Source organism: Protopterus annectens, chromosome 9.part0 (genome assembly GCF_019279795.1).
Source record: "Protopterus annectens isolate FY-2018-M chromosome 9.part0, PAN1.0, whole genome shotgun sequence".
Classification (NCBI taxonomy): domain Eukaryota; kingdom Metazoa; phylum Chordata; order Ceratodontiformes; family Protopteridae; genus Protopterus; species Protopterus annectens.
This window is the reverse complement of record NC_056743.1, coordinates 669,074,830-669,098,401: the sequence shown is the minus strand read 5'-3', so window position 1 is coordinate 669,098,401 and position 23,572 is coordinate 669,074,830. Positions and strand designations below refer to the sequence as shown.

General features: G+C 42.9%; 1 protein-coding gene across 1 annotated transcript in view; it reads right to left on the bottom strand.

Annotated features, from left to right (window-relative positions):
• Positions 1–23,572, bottom strand: part of PRRC2A (proline rich coiled-coil 2A) — a 3,202,076-nt gene that overhangs the window by 484,810 nt on the left and 2,693,694 nt on the right. Inside the window, exon 28 of the mRNA XM_044082142.1 lies at positions 6,090–6,220. Coding sequence (XP_043938077.1) covers positions 6,090–6,220 — 131 coding nt within the window. The remainder of the gene's footprint in view (positions 1–6,089; positions 6,221–23,572) is intronic.

Sequence of the window (23,572 nt, the reverse complement as noted above, 5' to 3'; positions counted from 1 at the left end):
CAAACCCAAAGATTCACTACCCCAGTACTACTCCATCCCATATCTAGGGAATTGAGATATAATACTGTCATATGCTGGGTATTATTGACTAGGCTTGTAAAGGTTCTTGCGCCATCAGCCTGGTAATCACCTATGAACGGAGGACGCAAGTGGATACACTTGCAAGGAATAGTTGTGTAAAATCTTATAACCATAGATGTCCTTCTCTTCCATGTTGCAGTATTCTTAGTGTGGGATTCTCTGCCTCAGGCAACCCGAACGTCAGCTCCTATACAAAAGCTTAAGCCTGGATGCTGTAGGTGTGTAGGATATCACACGTAAGGCCATAAACCAGGGACCTTAAATGTGATGTCTGCACACACAGACCTCAGAACTTAAATGCCCAGTCAGACAGTCCCATAGAGAATAAGAGATGTCAGCCAGAGGTGCAAAGTGCCATATGCTGGCTAGTCTGCCCCTGATGTAGGGTAGAGCTTCATAGTGCCCTAAAGATGTGCCAGAAGTCAATAAGGGGGAATAAGGTGGGTGGGAAAAAATACTGGAAGATGGAAGGCATCATCATCTATGGTTATGGTAAGATTTTACACAACTATTTTATGTCCTTCTATTGTTATGTTGCAGAATTCTTAGTGTGGGAGAGTACTACAGCTTAATTAGAGGGAAGGTTGGAGGTAGCTGTAGCCGATTCCACAAAACCCTGTAGGATTGCTCTAGCAAACCCTGCCCGGGCTCTAGAGACATGGTCCAATTTGTAGTGTTTGGTGAAGGTGTGAATAGTGGACCAGGTGGCTGCTTCAAGGATGGAGGCTGTGTCCAGACCTTTGAGGAAGGCTTTGGAGGTTGCCATGCCCCTGGTAGAGTGATCTCTTACCCCTGGGGCAAGTGCTTGCCATGGTGGGAGTAGCAGAAGGAAATAGTTTTCCTAATCCAACAGGAAATGGTTTGCTTGGAGACTGCCTTGCCCAGGGCCCTAGGGTGGAAGGATACAAACAGTTGGTTAGATTTTCTGATGGACTAGTTTTGTCTAGGTATAATGTTAGTTGTCTGTGTACATCCAGGGAATGGAGTATCCTCTTAATATCATTGGCTGGAGAGGAAAGAAGGTGGGCAGGTGAATGGGTTGGTTTAGGAACAGTTCGTTGACCACTTTAGGCATGAAGGAAAGATTAGGGTGTAGGGTCACCCTACCCTTGTGGAAGGTAGTACAGGGAAAATAAGCCATAAGAGCTTGTAATTCTGACACTCTTCTAGGTGAGATACGGGCCACCAGCAGTAGTCTTCCACGTACACATTCAGAGCGTAGAAGCACTAGCTGGTTTAAAAGGGGCCAGTGTTATTTTTTCCAGAATGAAATTTATGTCCCTGGGGTGCAAGATGGGTTTTCTTGGTGGTTTGATGTGTAAGACCCCTTTCAGGAATAGTTTGACATCCAGTCTGGATAGTAAAGGGGGATCTACTGGTAGAAAGGCTGAAATTGCTGACAGGTGGACTTTCACTGAAGAGTACGAAAGACCAGCCTTAATCAGTTCACACACATAGGCAAAGACTAGGGGGGCTCTGCCTGGTAGAGGTCCCTGTCCTTAAGGAGACACCATTTGGAGAATTTTTCCCATTTTGATCAGTAGGATTTCCTAGTAGTAGACTTCCTGGCTTCCTTCAGGACTAAACGCACGTCCTCTGAGTAGTGGTGTCTGAAAGGGATTAGAGGTTTATCACTCAGAATGTTAGGCCTAACATCTGTACGTGAGGGTGAATCAGAGCTCCCTTTAATTGTGAGAGTAGGCCCACCTTGTGGTGATTGCCTTTGGCTAATGAGAGAAGTAGGGGGAACCAGTGCTGCCTTGGCCAGTAGGGAGTCACCAGCAAGATTTTTGATACGTCCTTCCTGATTTTCAGGACATTTTGAATGAGAGGGAAGGGTGGAAATGCATACAGACACTTTCCCTTCCATGGAATGCTGAAGGCATCTACCCTCCAGGCAAGTGGAGAGTGATCCTTGGTGCAGAATTTTTTCAACTGTCTGTTCTGGGGGCAGGCAAACAGATCTACCTGAGGTGTTCCCCACCAGTGGACAATGTCTAGAAAGGTATCCCTGTTCAACATCCACTCGTGCTGTGGGAAAATGTTCTGCTGAGAATATCTGCTTGTTTGTTGTCCTGAGAGGGGATGTATGTTGCCTGCATGGTTAAGTTATGCCTGGAGGCGAGGTCCTTAATTTGTAAGGTTATTCGGCATAGGAGGTAGGTCTTGGTCCCCTCCCTGTTTGTTGAGATACCACATGGCTGTGGTGTAGTTTGGGAATATCTGAAAGTTGAAGGATAGGAAGGAAGGCTTTCAGGGCTAGAAGACTGCAGTCACCTCCCTGACATTGATATGTTTCTTTTGGAAGGTAGAAATCCAGGCCTCTTGTACCACGAAACCTTTCATGGTAGCCCCCCACTCTAGGTCTGATGCATCTGTATGCATATGCTGGACTGGGGAGGGTGGTTGTAGTGAAAGGCCCGGGTTCAGAAGTATTGGTCGGATTCACTACTTTAGTTCTGTTTTGAGGCAGGGCAGGAGGGTAATTTGTTGCTCTAAGGGATGTTGGTGTTTAGACCACACATTTTTCAGGTACCATTGGAGCTTTCGCATGTGCATTCTGGCTAGGGGCAGCATCTTGCAGATATCCGATGAACTTGTAATAGGTTTTGGAAGTGAGTGGAGAGAGAGAACTTTGTCCTGAGGGAGAAAAGCCCGAATCAGGTCAGTTTTGATCCTGCAGCCCAGAAAAGATTTTGTTCTGCTCTGGGATTAAGGACGATTTTAGGAGGTTGAGGGTGAATCCCAAGCTTTGAAGTAGGGAAGTGGTGAACCTCAGATGATTTTGAAGGGTGTCCTTTGTTTCTGCTAAAATGAGAATGTCGTTTAGGTAAGGATAGATTTGGACACCTTTGGTTCTGCAGAAAGCTATGGCAGGGGCTAGGCATTTTGTAAATACCCTGGGTGCAGTAGACAAACCAAAGGGCAAGGCTGTAAATTGAAAATGAGAATAGGGCCCAGTGAAACATAAGAATTTTTTGTTGGGGTGGGTTTATGGGAATATGGAGATAAGCTTCCTTTAGACCTAGAGTGGCCATAAAGACCTGGGCTGGCAATAATGGAAGACTTGTTTGAAGGGATAACATTCTGAATGATGGAACTTTAAGGAAAAGGGTTAGAAAGGATAAATCTAGTATTAGTCTCAGAGGGCCATCTTTTTTGGGGACCAGAAAAAGTCTCGAGTAGAAGCCTTTTCCTTCCTGTCCTTGGGGGACAGGTTCTATGGTTCCTAATCTCAGAAAGTCTTGCAGTATGTGAGGGATGAGGTGGAGTTGATTTTTTGGGGGAAAAGAAATGCCCCTTGGAAGGGGGTTTTCCTTCCAAGAAAGGAAATATCCATTTTGTATGACTGCCAGTACCCATCGGTCTGATGCGATGGACTTCCAAATGGGTAGGCAGTGGGATGGGAGGGATGACAAGGGGAGGTGGGAAAGGCAGTCACTCATTGTTGGTTCCACTTCTATCTTGAAAAGGCTGTCTTTGACTGAGTTGTGAGGCAAGTGGTCCGGAGGATGTTTGTTCCCTGGTTCCTCTCCTATGCCTGGAAGAGGAAGGGGAGCAGATGAGGGGGGGGGGGCTCCTGACAAAGGTAGTCTTAGTAAGATAATTCCTTTAATACTTAGGGATAGGGGGACAAAAGCAAGTGCTTGATGTCTTGAAGCTCTCTATTTTTTTCCTGCAGGTTTTTGAAAAGGTCTGTAGAATGTTTACCAAACAGGAAGTTGTGGTCTAAAGGGGCATCTAGGATTTTAGACTTGAAATCCTCTGGTAGAGGTTGGAGGCATAGCCAAGAATATCTGCAGAGTACTGATGCAGAAGCAGCAGACCTTAGAGAGGCTTCTGCTGCATCGTAACTGCATGTAATAAATGTCTGGCTACCTGGGAAGCCACGGACAGTTTAGATGCTATCTCAGTTTTGGTGGAGCAGTCAGGGGTGGATGCAAAGAGAGTAGAGGCTTGTGAAACTAGGTCCAAGGCATATTTTATCATGTGGGTTTGGTAGTTGATAGCTCTAAAGGCCAGGAAGGAGGAGGTGTAAACCTTCTTTCCTATCCTGTCCATGCTTTTGCTATCCTTATCAGTAGGCAGAAGAAATGCTAAAAGAATCATCTAGATTGCTTATTGGGAAAGAGCAATTACAGCAGGGTCTTCCAGGGGTGGTTCTATTAGGAATTTCTGTTCATCTGGAACTTTGTAGAACCTGTCCAGTCTCTTAGGGGCCAGTGATTGAGAATCTGGGTTCTTTGATGCAGAGGTGAAAGCATCAAGGTAGGCAGGGATGACAGGTGGGATGGCTGAAGGCGAAGGAGATTCCACTTGGAGAAGTTCAAAGTACCTCCTTTGAGTGTCAGACATTTGGGAAGTGTCCCATATGAAGTATTCTTTCATTTTTGTGATAGTCTCCCCAAATGTGATATCCTCTGGTGAGAAGTGCCTTTCTATGGACTCCTCATGTGGGGAATAGTATTCAAGAGGGGAGGCAATTTGTGACAAATAGGAGACCGATTAATCTGAAGATGAGTAGTAGGGCTCCTGTTCATCTTCTTGGGCAGTAGGCAAAGGGAGTGAAGTGGCAGAAGCAGGCCTAGGACTAAGCACTGGGATAGTGGCGGGGGAAGAGGCTGTGGGCCGAAGGGCCATAAAGGCCTGCATCAAAGAGCTGGTAAATGATTGCCAGTTTGTGACCCCTTTAGAAGGTGGAGTCTGGTGTTTTGTTTTTAATTTTTTTTTTTTTTAAGGTGTAGGTCTTGGAGAAGGCCTGGGTTCAGGAGCCTGGGAAATGGTAGGGGTTTCAGGCACTGGGATCCCAGTCGGCCATCCAACGATTTCTGGTTCCTCCTCGACATCGGTAGGGACTGACTTCAGGGCTATCTCCGTGGTGCACTGGCCTTTACATGTGAAGCAGCTTCCTCGAGGGGAGCCGAAGTAAATGGTTCTATCAAAACTCAAATTACTGAAAACCCATTTCACTGAACTGCAGTTACTATATACTGTATGGCACTGTGTAGAGTACTGTAAGGTAAGTAAAAGGTATATGCCCTTTTCCCCACTGCAGTGCGATCCTGGAGTTAGTATATATAGTTAGAAGGGTGAGGGTGGCATAGTTCCCCACTGAGTACATATCGTCTTCCAGACAGAGTTGGTCATTGGTGTTGTAACTATACATGTCTATCGTTTATAATGTATTGTTTTGAAGTTTTTGGTAAAATACAATAAAAAACAAACCAGGTGGGGGGCTGTGCCTTCCCCCCCCCCCAAACTATATATACTAACTCCAGGATCATACTACAGTGGGGAAAAGGGCATATACCTTTTACTTGCCTTACAGTACTCTACGCAGTGCTATATATACTAAGTTCAGTGAAATGAGTTTTCAGTAATTTGTGGTTTCAGCGATGTGGTCGGGATGAAATGAAATTCATTGAAATGAGATTCAACAACAAAACAAAGTAGACCCATATATATATATATATATATATATATATATATATATATATATATATATATATATACACACACACACACACACACACACACACACACACACACACACACACACACACACACATATACACACACAGTCTGGTTAAGTTGCACTCAAGGTCACATTGCAGGCATATGAAGACAGAGAATCAAGCCTTGTACTACTGGAAATAGCTCGTTAATAGCAAATAACATTCTCTGCACCAGCTACCAAGTGTAAAGTCGCACTGTGTGCCATAGCTATCGTGTGCTCTCACAGAGCATGACACCACTATCGTGCATTACTACAGATCATCTTGGCTTTGTTGTTGAGCTTCAATTAAAAAAAAAAAGTTTCCCTCAGAAAGTATATTCCTCTCTAAAAAGCAACTATCCATGCAACAGTATGTCCCTGCTTAATTACTCAAGTCTACTTTGCAAACCTTTGTATTTGCTCTGAGGCCAATTGTTCTCAATGCTGAAGCACATCTCTGTGAATCCCAGACTTTTACCTAATCAAAGCAACAGTAAGCAGTTATTCTTACCTAAAAGCTTGCAGAGATGAAAAATGATTTGGTGGTTGAGGGGCCAGTGATCCAGGTCGGATTCCAACAGGAGAACCTGGAGGGTGCCTGTACAGATTTGAATCAAGCGCAGAGCAAGAGGCAGAAGAAAGCTGTAAAAAAAATAAATAAATAAATAAATAAATTTTTAAGGTCTCCCTACCAGGCAACACTGTTCAACAGATTTCAAGTGCTTCTTAATGAAACAAATCAGCCAAAACTGCAGAAAAGTACAGTGGTACAAACTGAAAGTACTGTTGTACAAGTTGAACTTACCAAAACACTAGCTGTTCGAATGATCACTGCTGCAGTAATCTTAGCGATTTGGGTTATAACCTGCCAAGAACAGCCTGCCAGCTTCCAAAGCTTCAGGACGCCATCCACACAACTAAACTGTGAACCAGCTTGAGCTGAGATGACTAATAGACAAGTTTGATAACGAAACCCTTCAGAGCTTTCCTGCCAGCAGATAGACAGAAGCTGAGCCCTGAAAGGTCAATGCTAGGAACAATAAAAAAATATGTGCACTTCCTGGCATGAAAACACCAAACACAAGAGGAATGGAGGTAGCAAGTGGCTACTGCAGCAGTGATCATTTGAACATCCACTGTTCAGCTTACACAACTGTACTATCATCATTACATTGAACACTGCTACAGTAGCCTTACCTAAATGGGTAAATTACCTTAGCTAACTACATTGGGAGACGGAAGGAGAAGAATCTAGGAGTTCCTGGAAAATGGTCCTAGCAAAGCTGGATCTAGAGATGAAATCCAGTTTGTAGTGCTTTGTAAAACTATCTACAGAGGAACAAGCAGCAGGTTCTAGAATCAAATCATTTTCAAAAAGCCACAGACGAAGCCAAGGCCCTGGTGGAATGGGACTTGACCCTGCCTGGAATAGTTTTGTTATGCTGAGTACAACAAAAAGTAATAGCCTTAATACAACCATTTGGAAATCTGTTTAACAGTGGCAGTCCCTTCTTACCTTCATAAGAAAAGAACAATTGATCTGAAAGATTTAGTTCTGTCAAGAAAGTACTGGAGTTACCTGTGGACATCCAGGGTATCTTCTCTCCCTCATTTTTTAAGTTCAGGAAAAAAATGGGGGAGATGTATAGTCTGATAAACCCAACACCAACAGGGTAAGGTGCCTCCTCAAACGAAATAATTTCAGAGTCCAAAAATAGAGGCAGACACTCCAGGACAATCGAAGCCAACCAAGAACTCAATGCAGAAAATAAAGCAAAATATCCTTTATTACTAGTAGACAGTTAAAAACATACTAACTTCAACTATATATATATACAACCATAGCCAATCATATTCATGTAATTCAAAACATCCAATAGGACATACAAACATAGTCACATGAAGCACTCATTAATAAAATCCTGCATCTCATAGCAAGGGAAATTAATGTAAAGCACACATACTCCTTAGAAAACAAGTTAAATACACTTAATATTAAAAACTACAAATATATATATATCCTCTAAAAATTCTTATACAATAATTCAAGATCAATCCATGTATTAATAATATAATTCATAATTTTAAAGTTTAAAATTTTTTTTGAAAAACATGTCAAAAAGAAAGAAATGCATAAGAAAAAGTATAAGAAAAAAGTAAATACATGAAGAAAAGGGGGGAAAAGGGGGGAGGGAATTGGAATGAGGAAAAGGAAAACAATACAAATGTATAAAAAGTAAAAATGCCTATTAATACTAACGTCTATAAGGTCTTTCTGCTAAAAAAGGTTTCAACGACAACTTATCATTTAAGCCGTGCCCTCTATCTGCTCTGAGCCTAATAATCCATTTGTTCTCGTCCTGCTCTGTTCTGTTATTAATGTTGCCTAATCTATTTGTTGCCTCCTGACGTCCTATAACCATAAAGCTAAAAGTGTGTAAGGAACCATTCTGCAGCACATGTTTTGCCAAAGCATTGGTTTCATTCTCGCTATTTATTGCATAAATGTGCTCCCTTATCCTCTCCCTCAGAGTTCTATTGGTCTTACCAACATAGAAACTCTGGCATTTCTTACACACTGCTAGATATATAACATTTCTAGACCTGCAGTCCGCATACTCATTGAATTCATATCTGATGTTATTATCAGGGTGTACAAAAACGTTGGAGTTCATAATAAAGTTACACTGATTACAGCTCCTACAGGCATAAGTGCCTTTCCTCTTTGAACTGATTTTGGTGCTCCTACTCTTCTCATAGCCCAAATGACATTTGAGAGATTTAGTATTCTTATAGCTAATCGCAGGTCTATCACCCACTAATCCCTTAATCTTATCATCTAACAAAAAAAATGTTCCAGTTTTTGTTTATTATATTGACAACTGAACTATTCGTGTTAGTATATGGAATCAATAACCTCTTCCTTCTATCCCTACATCTTGGTGTATGTCTATATATTTTGTTACTATCCTTCATAATAGATGGTATTGTACGCTCATTCCTCATGTGTTCTATAGGTAGTAGATCCTTGTCTAGGTAGCCTCTCTCTCTATAAATTCATGGTGCATAGTATCTACTGCTTGTACCAAATCAGCATCCTCACTTATAATACGTGAAAAACGTGTCAGCTGATTCTTCACTATATTCTTATGAATATGTTGTGGATGCATGCTTGTCCTATGCAAGATGGCATTGCGTCTGCAAGGTTTCCTATATATATCAGATGTTAAAAAGCCTCCATCTAGCTTTAAAGTAACATCCAAAAAATCTATCCGAGTAGATGAAGTGCTACCATTAATATATGTCATGAAGTCATTAAAGGCATCTACATCACCTTCCCAAATAAAAAGGATATCATCCACAAAACGCCTATAATATGTTATACATTTTGAGAAAACTATATGTTCCAATACATAGGTGGTTTCCCAATATGCCATCACAAGGCTGGCATATGAGTTGGCGCAAGATGTTCCCATCGCCACACCTTGCGTTTGTAGAAAATAAACATCTTTAAAAAGAAAGACATTATTGTTAAGGACAATATCCAGAAGCATAGTAACTCTTATTATTTCAGAATTACTCATTCCTTTTCTCATCAAAAACAACCTCAAGTAGTCTAACCCTATTTCATTAGGTATACAAGTGAATAGGGAGGCCACGTCTAAAGTTACTAATATGGCTGGTTGTGTAACACCAATGTTACCATTCTGGGCTGATAGAGTCTCTAAAAGTTGTTGAGTATCTCTCAAAACTGAGCTAGTTGAATCAACTTTAGGTCTAAGTGTTTTCTCCAAAAAAATAGAGATAGTTTCGGTTATCCACCCACGTCCTGAAACTATAGGTCTAAGTGGGGGGTTGACCATGGTCTTATGTATCTTTGGCAGGCCTCTAATAACAGGTATAACAGGATCTTCAATCAAAAAATATCTATATAGACTCTCATCTATTATTCCACGAATAAGCATATCATATAAGTCAGCATGCACTGAATTAATTAATTTACTCAAAGCAGCCCTATCTAACTTTCTATATGTATATACATCAGACAACATTACATTCATAGCATCATCGTAAAAGACACTATCTAATAGCACTATAGCCCCTCCTTTATCTGCTGGTCTTATTGTGATACTATCATTATGCTGTAACCCATATAAAGCTTCTCTCTCTCCTTTGGATAAATTATAAAAATCAGGTTTCTTATCTTTGTTCTCAAAATATGCCAATAAATCACTAGCACAAGCCCTCTCAAAAGTTTCTAATAAAGGATGCATGTTAGGTACAAAAACAGAAGGTTTTCTAAACACATTAGGTGAAACATTTTCATTAGTTTCATTGTTATACAACATTCCTAAAGCCACATTCCTAGTGAAATACTTAATATCCAATATATAGTCACTAACACCTACATTCTGCGATGGAATAAAGGACAAACCTTTATTCAAAAGCTTACTTTCAAATTCAGTTAGTACATATTTAGAAAGATTTACCACTAAGTCCGTGCTATGGGTTTCAGGGTCTTTCTCTGAAACTCGAGAGGTCCTCCTGAATTCTTTCTCTTTCTGGTCGACTGGTGTGGACTCCATGACTGTCTCTGCTCCAAATGAAAAGGGAGCGGAAAAACAAGATTAGATTCACCACTGGAGCGTGCATCCGCTTCTGTCCCCATCACCATGGAGGCTTTTTAACATCTGATATATATAGGAAACCTTGCAGACGCAATGCCATCTTGCATAGGACAAGCATGCATCCACAACATATTCATAAGAATATAGTGAAGAATCAGCTGACACGTTTTTCACGTATTATAAGTGAGGATGCTGATTTGGTACAAGCAGTAAATACTATGCACCATGAATTTATAGAGAGAGGCTACCTAGACAAGGATCTACTACCTATAGAACACATGAGGAATGAGCGTACAATACCATCTATTATGAAGGATAGTAACAAAATATATAGACATACACCAAGATGTAGGGATAAAAGGAAGAGGTTATTGATTCCATATACTAACACGAATAGTTCAGTTGTCAATATAATAAACAAAAACTGGAACATTTTGTTGTTAGATGATAAGATTAAGGGATTAGTGGGTGATAGACCTGCGATTAGCTATAAGAATACTAAATCTCTCAAACGTCATTTGTGCTATGAGAAGAGTAGGAGCACCAAAATCAGTTCAAAGAGGAAAGGCACTTATGCCTGTAGGAGCTGTAATCAGTGTAACTTTATTATGAACTCCAACGTTTTTGTACACCCTGATAATAACATCAGATATGAATTCAATGAGTATGCGGACTGCAGGTCTAGAAATGTTATATATCTAGCAGTGTGTAAGAAATGCCAGAGTTTCTATGTTGGTAAGACCAATAGAACTCTGAGGGAGAGGATAAGGGAGCACATTTATGCAATAAATAGAGAGAATGAAACCAATGCTTTGGCAAAACATGTGCTGCAGAATGGTTCCTTACACACTTTTAGCTTTATGGTTATAGGACGTCAGGAGGCAACAAATAGATTAGGCAACATTAATAACAGAACAGAGCAGGACGAGAACAAATGGATTATTAGGATCAGAGCAGATAGAGGGCACGGCTTAAATGATAAGTTGTCGTTGAAACCTTTTTTAGCAGAAAGACCTTATAGACGTTAGTATTAATAGGCATTTTTACTTTTTATACATTTGTATTGTTTTCCTTTTCCTCATTCCAATTCCCCCCCCTTCCCCCACCCCTTTTCCCCCCTTTTTCTTCATGTATTTACTTTTTTCTTATACTTTTTCTTATGCATTTCTTTCTTTTTGACATGTTTTTTAAAAAAAATTTTTAAACTTTAAAATTATGAATTATATTATTAATACGTGGATTGATCTTGAATTATTGTATAAGAATTTTTAGAGGGTATATATATATTTGTAGTTTTTAATATTAAGTGTATTTAACTTGTTTTCTAAGGAGTATGTGTGCTTTACATTCATTTCCCTTGCTATGAGATGCAGGATTTTATTAATGAGTGCTTCATGTGACTGTTTGTATATCCTATTGGATGTTTTGAATTACATGAATATGATTGGCTATGGTTGTATATATATATATATATATATATATATATAGTTGAAGTTAGTATGTTTTTAACTGTCTACTAGTAATAAAGGATATTTTGCTTTATTTTCTGCATTGAGTTCTTGGTTGGCTTCGATTGTCCTGGAGTGTCTGCCTCTATTTTTGGACTCTTGAGATGTATAGTCTGACAAAGTAAACTCAGATACCACTTTAGGCATAAAAGAAGGATTAGTTCTAATAGAAACCTCATCCTTCTGGAAAATGAGGTAGGGTTGAATCATCGTAAGAGCTTGCAACTCAGATATTCTTCTTTCAGAGGTCAGAGCAATCAAAACAACTGTTTTCCTCAAGTCAGCCAGATTAGATAGTTCAAATGGAGAAAGTTTTACTTTCTGTAATGCAAAATTAAGATCCCAAGGAGGGGCCAACTGTTTACTTGGAGGACTCTTATGCAAAACCCCTTTCAAGAACATTTTGACATGCGACTGTCTTGAAAGAGGAGGATCCATGGGCAGACATGCTGAAATGGCTGATAAATGAATCCTGATAGAGGAATAAGAAAGGCTATAGAACAGTAACTCGCACAAATATTGTAAAACCAGAAAACAACTAGCCTTGAATAGGTGGGTGCTAGCACCAATTAGAAAACCTTTTCCATTTGCTAATATAAGATTTTCTGGTAGCAGATTTTCTTGCCTCCATTAGTATCTGCTGCACATCCTTGGAAAACAGGTGCCTAAAAGGAATCAAGACCCTATCATCCAGGCAGCTAAAGATGACTGATGCTGGGGTGCATCAAACACCCCATGTTCTTGTAAGAGTAGATCTATTATGTGAGGAAGCTTGTGGTAATGACCTCTAGCCACTTCCAAAAGAAGGGAGAACCACAGCTGCCTGGGCCAGAAGGGAGTCACCACGGTGATTATAGGGGATTCCTTCTGAATCTTCAGAAATACCATGGATATTAGTAGAAAGGTTGGAAAGGGATACAGGAGTGTTCCTGTCCAAAAAGAAGAGGCATTTGTCTTCCAAGCCTTCTTGCATGGAGTTCTGGAACAGAACTGTGCCAGATGACTGTTCAGAGAGGAGGCAGAGAGATCTACTTGAGGAAGATTGTTCAGAAAGGAGGCAGAGAGATCTACTTGAGGAACTCCTCACTAATGGATCAAATCTTGGAAGACCCCAGATCTAGTTTCCATCTTTGAGGTCTGCCCTGGATCTGCTCAGTTTGCCTGCCAAACAATTTTGCTCTGATGGAATGTAGGATGCCTGTACAGTGAGACTGTGCCATAAAGGTATATCCCAAACTAACACTGTTAGTCTGCAAAGGAGAATATGACCTAGTTCCCCCTTGCTTGTTGATGTGCCACATCATTGTGGCATTGTCTGTAACCACTTGAAGAGATTGTTGGGACCAAAGATGGTTCAGAGAATTCAGCACCCTGACCAGGGAAAGCCTCTCCTTGACATTTATATGCTTGCATGTGTTTTTAGTGTCCTGTTGCCCAAGCAAAGTTTGAAGCATCTGTGTTGACTTAGTGCTTACGAGCAGGGAGGGAGTAGGGTGACTATGACTTAAAAAATATCTGTTGTCTCACCAAGTGACTTCTCTTCTGACAACTCCTAGTAGTGGGGATCTGAAAACATTGATACTGGGACCAAACAGATCTCAGATATCAATGTATATTTCTCGGGGGGGGGGGGGTATCATGAAAATGACAGATGACACAAAACCAAAAATCCTGAGGTATTCCCTTCACAGTGACTGAAGTCTGAATGGAAACCCTTAGAAACAGAGCTAAATAAAGATCTTTTTTTTTCCTGTGGAAGAAAAGCTCTTAACTGAGTTGTCTAAGTTGACATCCCAGGTACATAATTCTATGCGAGGGAAATCAAGACTTCTGAATGTTCTCTTGGAATCCCAGCGTGTTCAAGAGATCTCTAACCAGAGAGAGATTCCTGACATTTTGAAGACGACTCTGCAAAGATGAGCAAATCATTTAAATATGGAAAATGTGGACACCCTGGAGCTAGACACTTTGTGAACACTCTTGGTGCTGTGGATAGTCCAAAGGGTAAGGCAGACAACTGATAATGTGATCCAGATGCACACGACCTTAAGAAACACCTAAAGTCTGGACAACAGAAATGTGATACTGTTACCAGGAAACTTGAGAAGGGAAGAAGAGGCAACAGGTTTGTAAAGTGACATTTTGAAATTGGGCACCATCACAAACAGGTTTATGAAAGAAAGATTTAGAACAGGTCCCCAAGTGTGTGTTCTTTTTTTCTTTGGGACTAAGAACATCCTTGTATAAAATCTCTTCTCCACCTAGGAAGGAGGAACTGTTTCTATCACTTCTTGGGATAGCATGTGATGCAAAATGGGTGGAAAAACAGTCTGATATACAGGATGAGCAATGACCAGCCAGAAAGGATGAACTTCCTTCCACTGCAATCTGTAACCCTGATGGATTTTCCGAACCCGTATAACTGAAACAATCTGTTGCCAAAGAGAAAAATGGAGATTCAGGTGAGTGGGGTCAAAGGGTCTCTTAAATAGTCATTCAGACTTGGAGTGTCCTTGGTTTTGGGAGGTTTGAGACTTCTTTTTGAAACCTCCTTGCCACTTCTTAAACATCTGTTTACCTGAATTTTGTTGAGACTGTTTATTGTTTTCTGCTGAAACAGAATGAGGAGGAATAAATTTCCCTTGGCAAATATGGAAAAAGGAGGGCTGAAAAATTTTACAGATTCCCTGGATCAGCTTGCCCCATTCATCACACTTTTGGCCAGAAACTAAAGCTATATCCAAGGGAGCATTTAAAATCTCATTTTATCATCAACTGGAAGGTTCTGAGAAGGCAGCCATGCAAACCTCCTTAAAACCGAAAAATGGCCATAGCCCTGGGAAGTATCAACAGGGTCATACACACCCTGCAAACAATGAGTAGTGACTCATGCAACAGAAGTAATTAAGCAGATTTTTCTTCACAAGTATAAACCGTAGATAAAACATTTCTCGTACTTTCACAACATGTCAGAACAAACCTTGCCATACAAGCCTGACAATTCAAAATTCTCTAATTCAACGTTGCTTAAGTATACACTTTTTTCCATACCTATCAATAACTTTCCCATCCTTATCTGAAACAGTAGGACTTGAATTAAGTGCTTGGCAGCAGAGTAGTCAAACTAAGGCTACAGCTGCTGGGTCAGGTTTGGGAACAGTGTATAAATATATAAAAGACAGAAGAACGTTATACATCCTATCTGCCCTTTTAGGGACATCTGGCTATTAGGAAAACTGCAGGGAGCAAGATACACATCCTCTACAGCAGACAGGAGGAATGGGTGCATGTTCTGAAAAATCCTTCTGTAACAATTCATAATACGTTTTGAGGGACTGAGAAATCTCTGTTTTCCGAGTGAAAACACTGGGACATTCTAGCTACAGTTTCTCACAAAAGAGAACCCCTGCCCCCCCAGACAGAATCAGAGAGAGAGAGTTCTCCTCAGAGTATGAATAAGAAATCTAGAGGACAAAACCGTGAATCCGTCCCTGCATCTTCCTGTTCAGATTCAAGATTTGAATCCCTTCAGGAAATGAAGCATCCCTCTTTCTTTTATTGGAAACTAGTCTACAAGAGGGATCAATAGCTTGAATCAAACCCTGAGCTAGTCCCAGTAAACTACACCTATCCAAAGAAATCTGAAGAGTAGACAGGCTAGGTTCATAGGTTCATACTAGGCTATCTGCCCTAGGGCATTTATAAGCCTAGCCAGAGTGTGTTTGGCTTTCGCCACCCATTTTAAATTAATTTTGCTATGCCCTTTTTCGAGGTTAGTATACTGTGCCTCTGTCTAACAGTGACACAGAAGTGATACCCGGGGTAAACCTACGATCTCCCATCCACTCATCAAGATTCCTCTTGAAGAGAGTCAATGAGGGAGTCTGCCTAACCTGGACTGGGATTTTATTCCAGAGTGAAGGGAGCCTCTGGGTTATGAATCTGTCCCTCCAGCATGTCCTATTTATTTCAGTGCTGAGGTTCAAGTCTCTCGAGCGCGTAGCTCAATGGGATTTGGATTTTCTGAGGTGCAGCATGTCCATTAATTAAGGGTTGGACATGGCTTTATACGTCAGGCACAGATCGCCTCTGAGCAGGCGGTATGCCACTGAGTAGAGCTGGAGTTTCTTTAACCGGGCAGCATATGGCATCTGTTTCAGCCCTTTGATCCTCTTGGTGAGGTACTTTTGGGGTCTTTCCAGTTGCTGCAGGTGTCTGGTAAGGTACATCCCAAAAGGGGCATTGTACTCAATTATGGGCCTGATGAGGGATGAGTAAAGCGGCACGATGACCTCCCCTGATCTAGATGTGAATCCCTTCATGATTAGGTGGGCTATATAAAATGTTTTTCTAACCACTTTGGCCAAGTGGTTATCAAATGAGAGATTGCTATCAACTTGGGTCCCCAGGTCCCTAATTACTTCTTCTGTACTTAATGGATTACCACCTATGTGGTAATTTGTGGGCACTTTGTTTTTGCCAAAGGGGATGACTATACACTTTTTGGCGTTTAGCTTGAGGCCATGGCTCTGGCACCAGTTGTCTGCTTCTATGTGGCCCTTTTGGAGGATGCTTGTGTCGGCTGGAGAGTCGATTATGGCGCCCAGTTTGCAGTCATCTGCGAACTCGGTCAGCCACAGTCCTTCCGTGTTGGCCTGTACCTCCGAGAAATATATACCGAACAACAGAGGTCCCAGGACTGAGCCTTGTGGGATGCCACTTGTAACTGGTTTGGAGTCTGACATGGCTCCAGCAATTCTAACCATGTGGGTTCTGTCCTTGAGCCAGTTTGAAACCCATCTAGTGACATAGGGGTTTATATTTAAGCTGGTGAGCTTATCTATAATGCCCGAGTGGGGTATTGTATCGAAGGCTTTTGCGAGGTCCAGGTAGGCTGTGTGGACCACCTTCCCCTCGTCAATGGCCCTGGTGACTGTTTCAAAAAAATCAACCAGGTTTAAGAGGCAGGATCTGCCCTTAACAAAGCCGAACTGGGTAGGATCCAGTGTCTGTAGGTCCCCAATATCTTTATTTATGAGGTCCATGATGATCCTTTCCATAGCTTTGCAGACCAAGCTAGTCAGGCTTATGGGGCGATAGTTTCCAGGATCCGTTGAGGCACCACCTTTGTGGAGAGGGACCACTGTTGCTGTACGCCACTCTTTGGGTACATATCCTGTAGTAAGGCTGAGATTGAACAGTAGTTTTATGTTTGGGTTTAGCTCTTCTTGGAGTTCATGTAGGGCGCAGCCCGGGACACAGTCTGGTCCCATTGATGCTGTGTTTTTTGCTTTGGAGAGGGCAGCTCTTACCTGGGCATCTGAGATGTCAGGGGGGCAGCACTCTGCTAGGATAGATATTTGCCCTTTTGGTGGGGAGGGGTTTGCGCTGAACCTGTCAGCTAGGATGTTGGCAATGTCTGTGGGTTTGGTGTATTTTTTATCATTTTGGACTAATTCTGAGCATATCTGGGAATTCCCACCCAGGTTCCTAACATAACTAAAGAAAGCCTTGTGATTATCCTTAGTGTCCTGTGCAATTTTTCTCTCGAAGCTGGCCTTAGGCGATTTTATGAGTGCCCGTAGTTTTTTGCTAATACTGATCAGAGATGCCTTCCCTTTTTGGGATTTTGCTCTATCATGTAGTAGCTTCCTCCTTCTATTGTATAGTTTGTTTATGGCTGGGGTCCACCAGACAGGACGTCTGCCTTTGGAGGATTGGGTCTTGGTTTTATTTGGGATTGCATGATCCATGCATTCCTGAAGGTGTTCATAGAATGCGTTTATAAAGGATACTGCGGTCTGGGCCGTATTTTCCACAGGCCCGGGGACTTTGAAGGATTCCACCTCTGTTTTGAGGAGTGTGAAATTTGCTTTAGAGAAGTTTTTCACTGTGGTTTTCAGGGCAGGGGGTGGAGTCGGGATGTGAATATCCAATGAGATTAGTTTATGGTCTGATCTTACCAGTGAGGGATACACTTCTGGTCTGGAGCATAGAGTCCCCATGTTGGTGATGATTAGGTTCAGTATGTTTTCCCCTCTTGTGGGAGTGGTAACAAGTTGTTCCATAGCATTTGAGTTTATAAATTCTAGGAACCTTTGGGCTAAGGTGTTGGAGCTAGAGTAATGCTCCCAGTCTATGTTTGGGTAGTTGAAGTCGCCCAATATAATGGTGTTTGTAGAGACCTTCATATTTTCCAGTGTTCTCAGGAAGGCCGAGTGGGGTTCCTGGGTTTGGGAGGGTGGTCTGTAGCAGGCTATAAACTGCTGCTACGTTTTCTGTGTCTTTTGACAGGAAAATGGGGCCAACCATGTTACTAAAGGCAGCCGCTGCTTCCCCATGGATGGGCACAGGATTCTGATACAACAGGGAAACCATCCCTGTTTCCTCTCTCAGGACCTACAAGAGGGGTTTCTCCCTTGTCCACTGAGGGGGCTCCAAAAGCCGCAGACATGTGGCTAACTCCCAGTCCATAGTGGCTGTTGGTGCTATACTAGAGGGATCTGGGGTTAAAGATGAGGGATCTGGGGTTACAGATGAAGGGTCCAGGGTTACAGATGAGGGGTCCAGGGTTACAGATGAGGGGTCCAGGGTTACAGATGAGGGGTCCAGGGTTACAGATGAGGGGTCCAGGGTTACAGATGAGGGGTCCAGGGTACAACAAATTGGCACAGCACAGTCACCCACCTGCTGCTAAGGCAAATTGCTAACCTGCTGTGGTGGCAAAAGCTATTGGCTTAAACTTTTCTTTTTGTGACGGGAACAGGAACTGACCAGGGAAGTGACCATCTATTCCATGGCCAAGCCAAAAATGGGGTCACTATCCTGGGGAAAACAAACTATCAGTCTACAACACTTTTTTTGACAGAAAAAACACAGTAAAAAGCACTTTCAAACACTATGGCAACCCTACAACCTTAAAACAAACAATTTTCCACAGAAAATAGTTTATCAAGTCAGATAACACTACTTTTAAACTGACAGAAATGAGTGCTCTGTTTAAAAGTGCATTACAGCCTTGAGGCAATCTGTTAAAATACAACACTCCTAGCTTTAAAATAAATTTCCTAAAGAGGAAAGTAACAAAACACTATTAAAAATAGGAAAATGGAAGTTTTTCCCCCAAAGGAAACTTATCTGCCTAGGTAAGGAAAGTACAAGCCAACCATCAATCCTGAAAAGCCTCAGAGAAGAGTACTCTGACGGCAGCAGAGCTCTGAAGGGCTTTGCACCCAAACTTGTCTTTTAGTCATCGCAGCTTAAGCTGCTTGACAGTTTGAGAATGTGGAAGGTGCCCTGAAGCTTTGGAAACTGTCCAGCTATTATTTCCTTGGCAGAATATAACCCATATGTAGCTAATGCTACTGCAGCAGTGATCAATATGAAAAACTTTGCAAGTGTGTAGATAAAACCAGAAAGCATCCAGCTGTCCTACAACATCTGCATATTAATAAACAGAAAACGTAAAAAGTATTAACACAGAAATTAAAATATTTACAGATTTGTTTCACAGTACGCTGTCACCTTGAGTAAAATACTGCAGCATATAAGTATGGAAAAAGTACTATGGATAAATACACAGTATAAATCCAGTATAAGCACATATGACTTTATCGAAGACATGTGCCCACCAGAAAGGAGGTACTACAGCTTTTAAAGAGTACTGTCAAGATCATTCACTCGCCTTTCGTACCACAGCACACGGTGCACTGAGGAGGGCTAAACATTCCTGCCTGCATCTGGCCAATAATTTGTAAAATTAACTTACCCCAGTAACACCCCAGAAATTTTATAGTTTTACTTTTAGTCCTTGGAGATGTCACTGGAGAGCCAAAGTGAGAATATGCCCACAGACGTTAATGGCCATACCACTGTTCAGGTGCAGGAACTTGTCCATTAATGTCTACAGAGGTATTTACATGCTAGCCTCTGGTGATGTCAACGGAATCTAAAAATACTTCTTTGGACATGCTTTAACAAAAAGTTTATGAAGTTTTTTTTAACTAAAAAATCTCTATGTTAAATAGACTGTAGAGTTGCAGAAAAGCATTATGGCACCTAAACCAATGTGGTACACGATAGCTTAACTGTGACTGTACATTTTAAAGCACAGGACTTGGTAACACTGAAATGATGATACTGCAATAATGGAATACACCAGTATAACATATTTGTATATACATCTTTAATGTAAGATGATCTACATAATCCTAATAGACAGAATATGCTACCATTTTATCTAATAGTAATCCTTAAATAAAGTGACAAAACTTTACTGCTATATGGGGAAAGACAGAGAGAGGAGAGAGAGAGATGGAGCTATCACCATAATGGTGACCTCAACTCAAAGACAGTGTAACTGTGCTAGAACGTAACAACGGTAATGTTTAGGTAAATCCCTGTTGGAGTAGTTCTTCCTACTGGGACTTCAGCTACAGAAGGCCTGACTTCTGCAGTTCAGCAGCCTTCTCCCTTCTAGGCTAGGAGGGGATAAACCCTTCCCCTCCAGGGAAGTCTGGACATTCCTTGTACACACCTGACACCCACCTGCTCTATTTTAGAACTTATTTTGCCAAGGAGGATCACAGGGTATCCTCCTTGTTAGTCCCTAGGCAAAGACCTACCAGTTTTATCCAAGCAAGAGTGTGTGTACACTGGCTGAATTAAAGACATGAGGGAAACAGGGTTCCCAAAGGCTACCCATACTCTAGCAGGCCATGGGTACTGAGAGGGGAGGAGGGGCAGTTGCACTGGAATATGGTACTCTACTCCAGCCCAGGATACCCATGAAGAGAAGAGGGATGATGGGAGGGAATCAGTACTGTAACAGAGATCTAATCAGATATTTACCGTTGTAGGGTTCTTATACAACTGCACTATATCCTTTGTATAGATGACTGCTGCAATAGCCCTTAGTATCAGGGCTGGCCCCATCTGCAGAAGATCCTTTCCGCCACTTGCGGTTTGAGGGACCACTCGTGAGGTAACAGGTTGGCTCTGCTCAACCTGTCCATAATGACGTTGGATGACCCTGGGATGTGCGTTGCCACTAGAAAGCGACCTGTGGACTCTGCCCATTGCCAAATTCTCATTGCCTCTCTGCATAATGGGTAAGACCTGGTTCCCCCTTGTTTGTTTATGTACCAGACCACAGACATGTTGTCCGTCTGAACTGCCACTGTTCCCAGAAGTAAGAGAGCTTGGAAGTGTTGCAACGCTAGGAACACCGCCCTCAACTCCAGAACATTGATGTGCAGGTTGTACTCCAGATTGGACCATTCCCCTTGGACCGTTCTTCCCTGAAAAAGTCCCCCCCACCCTATCAGAAAAGTGTCCGTGGTTATTGTGGCCGTCGGGTTGGGTAGGACAAACGGGCGACCCATTGTGAGATCCTGACTGTTCACCCACCATGAAAGATCTCGTTTGCAAGAGTCTGTTATTAGTATCTCGTGTGATAAGGGTAGCTGCTGGAACGACCACTGCGCGGAAAGCAGCCATTGGAGGACCCTCATATGCAATCTGCCCATGGGAACTGCAATCAGAGACGCTGCCATCAGTCCCAGAACCTTTAACACTAGCTTGGCCGGGGCTTTCCTGTTCTGAAGAAGCAGCAGAACCTGTTCTTTGAGGGCTGACGCTCTTAGTGGAGGAAGCTTTAACAGTGTTAATCTTGTATCTAGATCTGCCCCGATAAATGAGATATGCTGTGAGGGCGATAAGGCAGATTTTTCGAAATTGATTGAAATTCCTAAATGGGAACAAAGGCCGACTGTGTAGTCTCTGGCTTGTACAAGACGATGCTTGGTGGTGGCGGTGAGGAGCCAGTCGTCCAGATAAGGAAACACACTGAATCCTTGTCATCTTAAGTGAGACGCCACTACTGCCATGCATTTGGTGAACACCCTGGGGGCTGAGGTGAGACCAAAGGGGAGAGCTCGAAACTGAAAATGACTGGCTCCCAGCCGGAAGCGCAGGTAATCTCTGGACGGCCTGGCCATTTTGATGTGGTAGTACGCGTCCTTGAGATCTATCGAGCACATCCAATCGTCCTTCTGTAAGAGAAGGATGGATCAAAAGCGTGACCATCCGGAACTTTTCCTTCCTTACGAAGGTGTTGAGTTTGGTGAGATCCAAAATCGGTCTCCAGTCCCCTGTCTTTTTTGGAACTAAAAAGAACCTTGAGTAAATTCCGGATCCTCTTTGGTCTGCCGGGACTGGCTGGATGACTCTTTTTTTTGAGCAGCTTTGAAATTTCTACAGCTGCTGGATCTCGCAGATGGGGTGGCACATCTGGAAATCTCTTCTGTTGAGGTGGGGTGGACGTAAAGGGAATTTTGTATCCTCTGGTTACTATGCTTTTTACCCAAGAATCAGACGTAAGATTTAGCCAGGCCTGTGGGTATAAAGCCAAGCGACCCCCGACTGCCTCCAGAGCAGGACAGTCGGGCCTCCACTCAGAAGTGCTGGAAGGGCTTCCCAGGGATGGTATCCCTGTCGCCCTGATTTTGCGGACCCCCTCTGCCGCCAGGGCGGCGTCTTCCATTTCTTCCCTCTCCTCTGCCTCTGGAGGGGGCATCACCCTGTGTGGCTTGGAAAGATCCCAGAGTCTTACGGAACCACATTTTTCCACTTTGTTGCCCTTTGAGGAACGGTCTAGATGGAGCGGAAAAACGGACCCCAACAGCAGACAGGGTCTTCCCCTCTTGCTCACACCGAGTTAGAGTCTCCTTTACTTTGGGCCCAAAGAGCGTGGCACCATCAAAGGGGGCATTGGCAAAGGAAGACTTGAAGGCTTCCGCAAAGGAGCACAGCCGCATCCAGGATTGTCTACGGAGAGCAATCGCTGAAGCTGCAGCTCTACTCGATCCTTTGGCCGCATATGAGATGAGCCTCATGGATGAGTTTGCTATTGAAGTAAGGGTGTTAAGTTGTGCTGTCACCTTATCTGAGACAGCAGCATCTGTGTTACCCTGGCGGGTATCTCCCAGTTCCTCAATGAGATCCCTCTGCAGTCGTGTAAAACGTGTCAAGTAGTTTAGCGAACACATGGAAAAAGTCGCTGAACTAAAAACGCACTTCCCATATCTGTCCATAGTCCTAGAATCCTTATTAGGAGGATGAACAGAAGAGGAAGACTCAGACATTTCCTTCTTCGTGGCTGCCGCCACCACCATAGCATCGACCGGACCTCCTTTAGTAAGATAGGCCTTATCTTGGGGGGCCGTGATAAATTTGTTCGGTTTACAGGGGACCGGTTCCACTGTGTCCAGTGTTTCCTACGCCCTTCGAGCAATTAAGTCCATCAATTCATCGAAGGGCGGGGTCACCCAGGAGGTAGAAGGTTGAGCCCCAAAAGCCTTCAGCAACACAGACTCGTCCTCAGTGGGGGCTAGGGACTGCCAATCACCCCTCTGTCTCAAGATCTCCAGGATGTCTGCAAATGACACATCCTCAGAGGGGGACTGTGGGGACCCCCCTGCCTCATCCAAATCGGTGTCAGACGTTAGAGATTCCTGCGGGGAATCTATGTGCCTCCTCTTGCACAATCTTTTCCTCGGTACCTCATCAGAGGGGGCTTCTGGTGAGGCCTCCGAGGAACAGGGAGCACCTTCTGGGGCTGGCTGAGGCAATGGGACTCTACGCTTAGGGTGGATCGTGGGAGCAGAAACAGAAAGCGGCCCTTTGGGGGAAGGAGAAGATGCCTCCGATGAAGTAGTTGTCTGTGTAGACAATACCTTCCTCATAAGGTCGAAAGCTCCCGAGCCCCAGGCTGAGGACTCCTCCAATTCCGAAGAACGCGGAAGCCTCCCCGACACCGAAACCGTGGGCTCCAACCCAGAGGACGGAGCCGAACCTAT